Here is an 8083-nt window from a genome sequence, read left to right as displayed (position 1 = left end):
GGGGTTCCAAGGAAAAGCTGGTGGTTTAACTGTTGCTCTTGTGTTTAGCAGTCCAGTGCTTATCCTATAACACCACGCTATGACTCCAGATGTAACATTAATCACTAATTAATGAAAAGAAATCATTACACATTTTAGATAATAAGCATTTTGATCTTCCTTTTAGCATGGGCTTCATTTTGGCTTTTAAACCACTGAACTGCTAGGTAATATTGCTATTATCTAGTAACTAAAAACTTGGGCTAAGTAGTTTATTTTCTCATCCATAAAACCTATTTGCGTCCCAGTCCAGCCTACCTATTGCCTCCTGATTTTAAGGACCTTTGACAATCAAAACACTTCATTCATTTTTTCAGCAGCTATGTTGCTGGTATGGATTGCATCTCAATGTCAAGAAAACAAAAATCCTCACCACTGGACCAATAAACAACATTCTTATCAATGGAGAAAAGATTGAAGTTGTCAAGGACTTCATTCTTCTTGGATCAACTATCAATATTTGCGGAAGCAGCAGTCAAGAGATCAGACAAACGTATTGCATTAGGCAAATCTGCTGCACAGGAACTTCTTAAAGTGTTGAAGAGCAAAGATGTCAGCTTGAGGACTAAGGTGCGCCTGACCCAAGCCATGGTATTTTCAATAACCTCATATGGATGCGAAAGCTGGACAGTGAATAAGGAAGATCATAGAAGAATTGATGCCTTTGAATTGTGTTGTTGGAGGAGAATACTGAAAGTGCCATGGACTGCCAAAAGAACCAATAGATCTTTTTTGGAAGAAGTGCAGCCAGAGTGCTCCTTGGAGCCAAGATGGTTAAACTTCGTCTCTCATACTTTGGACATGTTGTCAGAAGGGAACAGTCGCTAGAGAAGGATGTTCTGCTGGGTAAGATGGTGGGTCAGAGAAAAAGAGGAGGACCCCCAATGAGATTGATCCACCAGGTGGCATCATTGATGGTGTCAAGTGTGGCAGCGGTAGTGAGGTTGGCCCAGGATCGGACATTGTTTCGTTCTGCTGTGCATGGGGTCGCTGTGAGTTGGTTCCGACTCGATGGCACCTGACAACAACAACAACATGTTGCTGGTCTAGCTTTTAACAATGGATTATCTAATATGATGGAACTTCGAAAGCTTGTGGGAAAAAAAAACACCCCAAAGCCATTATTTTTCTATTTCCCATGAACTTTTTCATGCACCCTTATATAAAACATGAACAATTTAACAACAAAATAGCCCAATCATAGGATGGCCAAAAAACTTAAAATAGATATTTCACCAAAGAGGACATTCAATGGCTGTCAAACACACCAAACATGTAAAAAGGGGATCAACATCTTTAGCCATCAGAGAGATGCAAATCAGAACCATAATGAGATGATCATTTCACTTCCACTAGGATGACTAAGAAAAAAGTAAAACCAAAAAATCAAAACACAACACATGTTGGTGAGGCTGTGGGAAAATTGGAACCCATATCCATGGCTGGTAGGAATGCAAAGTGGCACAGTTACTGTGAAAAACAATGTAGTCATTCCTCAAAAAACTAAGAGCATAACTACCATATAACCCAGCAATTTCACTCCTAAGTATATATTTAAATAACTTTAAAGTGGAGCCTCAAACAGAACAGACACTATTTTCACTGCAATAGTATTCATAATAGTCAAAAGGTAGAAACAAACTAGATGTCAATTAGTAGATGAATGGATAAAGTGTGGCATATACATACAATGGAATACTACTCAGTCCATAGGAGAAATGAAATCTTTATTTGTTGTTGCTGTTAGTGCTGCTGAGTTAGTTCTGACTCATAGGTTTTCAAAGACTGGCTGGTGAGTTTGAACCGCCAACCTTGTGGTTCACACAGACCTTGCGGTCCAGTGATTTATTCCATAGTGTCACACCAGGACTCTAAAGTCTTGATGTTGTTGTTGTTAAGTAATGTGGAGTCAGTTCTGACTTATAGTGACCCTGCACAGGATTTCTGAGACTGCAAATTTTTACAGGAGCAGAAAGCCTCATCTTTCTCCCGTGAAACGGCTGGTAGTTTCAAACTTCCTACCTTAAGGTTAGCAGCCAATTAAAAACCACTACGCTACCAGAGCTCCTTGATACATGCTACAAAATAGATGGAACTTGAAAAATATTATGCTAAGTGAAATAAGTCATCATAAAAGGTTAAATATTGGTATGACTTCACTTTTATATAAAGTTAAGAAAAGGCAAATGAGCAGCTACCAAAGAATGTTAGTGGCTATCAGGGGTGGGAGGGATGGGGAAAGAGGGCTGTTGCTTATGAAGTACAGTGTTTTGGTTTACAGTGATGCAAAAATCATACTGAATAAGCGTTGTTGTTGTTGGTTAAGTGTCCTTGAGTTGGTTCAGACTCATGGCGACCCTGTATAAGATTTCCAAGGCTGTGAATCCAGTGGGAGCAGAAAGCCTCATCTTTTCCCCCCAGAGCAGCTGGTGGCCTCAAATCTTCTACCTTGTGGTTTTCAGTGCATTCCTTATCCTACATAGCTATCATGCTTCCCAGGGAGAGGGCTGTTGTTGTAAAGTGCTATGCAATCAGTTCTGACTCAGCAAACCAGTGCAGGGTTTCTGAGGAGTAGATGGTGGGTTTGAACCTTCATCCTTGTGGTTAGCAGTCCAGTTCTTATCCTATAGCGCATACCAGGCCTGCACAGTAAGGGTAGGGTTGCACAATTAACATCAATGACACATAGCAACAGTAGCTAATTGAAGTCCTCGTAGGATAAATGCAGGACCGCAAGATCAGTTTGAACCACAAGGTCAGCTCATCAGAAACCATATACTGAGTTGCTATGAGTTAGAACTGACTGGATGGTATTTAACAACAACAACAATGGCTAATGATCATAAACATTTCTTCATATGCATGTTGGTTATCTGAATGTGTTCCTTGGTAAAATGTCTGTTCATGTCCTGTGCCCATCTTTTAATTGAGTGGTCTCTTTCTTGTAGAGGTGTTCGATTGTTGTTAAGTGCTGTCAAGTTGGTTCTGACCCATAGCAATCCTGTATAGGGTTTTTGAGGAGAAGCTGGGGGTTTGAACTGCCGACCTTGTGGCTCGCATTCCAGTGCTGATCCTACAGCATCACACCAGGAGTCCATGATGTACCTAAGTGTTTAATTTTTAGGAGGTCTGAGTCATCTATTTTGTCTTCTGCTATCTGCGTGTTTTTAGTAGTTTGATAGTATTGTGCTTATGGCACATATTAGAGTCCCCTAAGTTTGTCCCCAGTTTTTCATTGGTGATCTTTATAGTTCTAGATTCTCCAATCTATGGTAAGTTTGTTTTTATATATTATGTGAGATATGGATGGGTTTAATTCCATTCTTATGCAAATTATTTCCAGTTTTGCCAGTATAGTACTGGCAAAGAATGCATAAGAATGAAATAAGACCCATATCTCACACAATATACAGAAATAATTTCATGTCTTTTGGCCCTTTGTCAAAGATCAGCTGATTTATTTCTGGGTTCCCGATTCTGTTCCATTGATCTATGTATCCTTTGTTGTATCAGTTCCAGGCTGTTCTGACCACTGTGGATGTGCAATAAATTTTGAGATCTGGGAGTGTGAGGCCTCCAACTTTATTCTTCTTCCTAAATAATGCTTTGCTTACCCGAGGTCTCATCATCTCCATATAAAGTTTGTTATCATTTTTTCATCTCTTTAAAAAATGATATTGGAGACCATCAAGCTCTTTTAAGAACTATCTGAGTTCTGCTGTGGCGCTGTGGGTTAATGCGCCAGATTCCAAAGCCGTTTGAATTGCAAGGTTAGCGGTTTAAGCTCCCCAGCTGCTCCCCAGAAACCCTATACAGAGTCGCTATGGGTTGGAATCGACTTGACCACACTTAACAACAACAACATATGAGATCAAATTGATAACAGCAACGTAAAAGATAAAAAACATTAGGGAGCAGTGAGTTTGTATTAATAGGGGATGAATAGCTCAGAAAAGGATGGTCGAAGAATGTCGTCACTGAATTTCACATGTAGAAACTGCTGAATTGGTGTTTTTGCTGTGCATATTCTCAACAGAATTGTTGTTAAGTGCCATCAAGTCTGTTGCGACTCATAACGACCCTGTATAGGGTTTTCAGAGGAGCGCCTAGTGTATTTGTATCACGATCTTCAGTTTCAAACCAACCTAGTTAGTGGTTGAGCGCTTATCTCAAAGTGTCACACGAAGACTCCAACAACAGAATAACCCCCTCAAATGTCATTCAGTTAACAAAATGTTTGCCGTCTATTGCAAAATAGTGTTTGATGTGAAGAAATACAAGACAGGTTTCTGTCCTTTTAGAACAAGAAATTCACACAATGAAACTAACCACGTGATTATGGATTTTAATGAGTATAGCCTCTTTTGTTGATCTGTGGCTATTAAGTGAATCAGCTCCTTTAGAGCTTACTTGTGCACTCTGTGTGACTGATATTGGGAATCTATTCCTGAAATTGTCATCTTGGAGTGGAAAATGCAGTATTCCATTCTATTTTCACTCTTTAAGGGGTGATATTAAGGGGTCATGTTATGGTTTGTTATCTGGAGTGCTTTCAGGGGAGGATTCCCTTACCAGTCCCAGGGACGCTACATGCTGCCATACGCTGCACCATAGCACAGAAAAAGTTTTCCTTCCTGGTTCCAGGTTAAATGGCCCAGCCCGCACTGACGAATAGGGTTGTTCCTATCCAGCAGTGGGGCAGGATCTTGAGTTTCAGACTCCGCCTCCCTACGTGGCGTGCGTGCGTGCATGCGTTTCCGCTGTGCAGAGCCGGTCGGTTTGTCCGGTTCGTGGCGCCCCCCGGCGGCACTTGGGCCTCAATGCTGCAGCCAGACCTGAGCGCCTAACATGGAGTGGCAGAAAGAGGAGCAAACTCTCGGGGACCCCATCGTGTGGTCTCCTGGGGATTCGAGGTGTCAGACCCCGACTGAGGAGGGGCAGGAAGAAGGCGTGGAGTCAGCGGTGGCTACCCTGGGCATGGAGGCAGACGGCGCCAGCGCGGACGGGCTTTGGGCTCTACCGGTCGAACTAGCTGAGCGGAGGCCAGAGTGCAGCCGCTGCAGGTGACCGCAGGGGCTGTGGGCGGGACTGCAGCTGGTTGCTGGAAGCGATGGTGCCCCCTGCCGGGGTGGCGGCCTTGGCTCTGTCCTCAGTAGCTTTGCTTTCAGATTGTGATCCTCTAGTGATCATTGCTATTTCTTGTATGAAATTTTTGGAATTCTTTGTATGAAATTCTTGGTCAGAAGCAGTTTATCCAGGGTCATGATTATTTAATGTTACTTCCTGCAAGCCACTTGGCGTGTCCTTTCTTTAGTGGACATAAGTTTGGCTTTCAGGAAACTTACAAACTGGCAAGGGAAGCCAAACACAATGACAGTAATACTCGTAATTGTTGTTGTTCAGTGCCTTTGAGTCTGTTCGGAATCATAGGGACGTTCCGTAGAGTTTCCGAGGAGTGGCTGGTGAGTCTGAACTGCTGCCCTTGTGGTTCAAACCGATCTTGTGGTCCATTGCTTATCCTACAGCGCCACACCTGGACTCCAATACTAGTCATAGTTAACATTTTTACCTGTTTAAGTGATACAGTTGGCACACAGCAAGAAAACAAAATAGATTGGAGAAGAGAGACAATCAAGGTAGCTAGTATTATGTAAGATTGGCTTCAGTTTTTTAAATTCATTCACAAATATTTATTGAGCACCTGCTTCTTGCCAGGCACTGTGCTAGGTCCTAGGAATGTAGTGATTTATAAAGCAGATAAAACTCTTGCCCTGACTAGGACAACTAGTATGTGTCCAGTCACTAAGTACTTTTTGGATTACCTCACTGTGTTGTCATACTTCAGGATTGTGAGAGTTGTCTCATCTGTTTGTTTGTTGTTGTTAAGTGCTATCCAGTGGTTTCTGACTCATAGTGACCCTGTATAGGATTTCCAAGGAGCAACTCGTGGCTTGATCTGTCAATCTTGAGGTTAACAGTCCAGAGCTTACACTACAGCACCACATCAGGACTCTACTTATTTGAGTCCCATGCTATTCAGATATATCAACCTTATTACGCCTTTAGGAGGAGCTCTGGTAGCATAGTGGTTACGAATCGGGCTCCTAACTTCAAGGTCAGCTGTTCGAAACTACCAGCTGCTCCGCGGGAGAAAGATGAGGCTTTCTGCTCCCGTAAAGATTTACAGCCTTGGAAACCCTGTACAGGGTCACTATGGGTGGGAACCGACTCCACATAACAGCAACAACAAAACACCTTTAGGAGCCGCCCTGGTGGTGTAGTGGGGTAATTGTTGGGTTGCTAATCTTAAGGCTTGCAGTTCAAACCCACCGGTTGCTCCAAGGGAGAAAGAAGAAGCTGTCTGCTCTAGTAAAAAATTCCAGTATGAGAAACCCCAAGGAGCAGTTCTACTCTGTTCTATAGCCTCACTATTATTTGGAATCAACTTGATGGTTGTGGCTTTGGTTTTGTCTGTTTGTTTTTACCTCTTTGCTATTCAGGATCATTTCCCTGGTTACCAGAGTTCTCTAGCTATTTACTACCTATCTCTCTGTTGGCTTCATGATTTAACTATTTGGTAGTTCCTCTACTTCCTTACCTTGGAATTACTCTGCAACTTGTCATCAGATTCTACAGTGTACTGGCTTTCACTAAAGTCTTCATGGACCCTCTATGAAACAAAATACAAAGGATTCTGTTTTTTTTTTTTGTTGTTGTTGTTCATGTTTTACTAGACTTCTTAGCAGCATTCAGTAACTGAATATTTACTTTTTTAATGTTTTATTGTGAATTATATGATAGTTTACATGAGAGAACTTTAGTTCTACATTCATTCCACCATATATCATTTCATTGCCATGGTTTCAATCCCCTCCATGCATCATCAACTGACCAAAGGGTATATCCTAGAAACCCACCCCCTACACTTTCCCCTTCCCTTACTCCCCACCCCCACCCCCCCAGGTCTTCGGCCCACAGTTCCTCTCCCTCTCTGGATCCAAAGTCCCCAGCCACTTCATCACTCCACGTCATCGTCTCTGTCTCTATCTCAGGCATCTCTGCTTCTCTGGGTAAGGTCCCGCTCTCGGCTCTTCTCCGTTGATGGTCCCAGAGACCTCCGCTCCTAGACTGGAGAATTAAGCACTCCCTTCCTTGTTACAAAACGTCTACCTTTGCATTTCCAACCCTCATCATCCGTCCTGATAAGCATTATTCACTACAGTATCACGAGTTACCCGTCTGTATTTCATTTCATCAGCTCCGTCCAGACAGATTGAATAGTACCCAGTGGAGATTCTGCCTTCCTCCATGCCCCCTAGTACTAGGTTCCCTCTTGAAAGCTTGTAAGCCAGTCATTTCTTGCCTTTGTAGTCCTCCCCTCCCCATTTGAGTATCCAGTGTCCAAGTTGCCCATCACTGTCCACTCTGTGTGTGGAGGGGGTGGGAATGTTTCTTGCTGTAAGGATTTGTTCCTTCTTTTGAGTTGCTGCTCCAAAGGTATAGGTCAAGTTCATCAGATTGTATCAGCTCACTCTTTTTTTTTTTTTTTAAATCTCTTCTTTCTTCTCCAGGTTGAGCTCTGATCATCCAGTCATCCGGTCCAGGTCATGTGGGTACCATCTGCAAGTGTGGGTGCTCCTGTGCACATGCCCTCTCTTCCCATCAGCCTCCACTCTCCACTCGAGTCCTCCGTGGCCACGCCACTGACTCTGGGCCCAAGAGTCCCCAGGTCTCCTCACACTGCTTGCCAACCAGGTCCCCAACTGGGTCCACAGAAGCCCACTGAACGTTGTAGGGCTTAGCTTGCTGCTTCATTGCTGCTTTTACCCCACTTCCCCCCATTAGTGATGCGTGTGGTCACCAATCGGAGTGTGCATTTCTGTTGAGTCTTAGTCTTGGAAGGGGGTTTGCGTTGAGAGGACCTGTCCACTTGCCTTGATGTTTCCTAGGGAAGCGATTTGTTTGTTCTTGTAGTAACAGTCCATCAGCCTCCATTGTTTTGCATTTTTCCTGCAGGTCTTTCTTTCAAGAAGTATCTTTTGTT

The 8083-nt window shown here is 43.2% G+C and overlaps 1 protein-coding gene across 1 annotated transcript in view; it reads left to right on the top strand.

Moving 5' to 3' along the window:
* The first annotated feature begins 4887 nt into the window (after positions 1-4887).
* DTWD2 (DTW domain containing 2) overlaps positions 4888-8083 on the top strand; it is a 203695-nt gene continuing 200499 nt past the window's right edge. The window contains exon 1 of the mRNA XM_006873193.1: positions 4888-5102. Coding sequence (XP_006873255.1) covers positions 4888-5102 — 215 coding nt within the window. The remainder of the gene's footprint in view (positions 5103-8083) is intronic.

This window comes from Chrysochloris asiatica, unplaced genomic scaffold (genome assembly GCF_000296735.1).
Source record: "Chrysochloris asiatica unplaced genomic scaffold, ChrAsi1.0 scaffold00228, whole genome shotgun sequence".
Taxonomy (NCBI): Eukaryota; Metazoa; Chordata; class Mammalia; order Afrosoricida; family Chrysochloridae; genus Chrysochloris; species Chrysochloris asiatica.
Note: the sequence above shows the minus strand (reverse complement) of the source record. Positions and strands in the feature narration are given on the sequence as shown.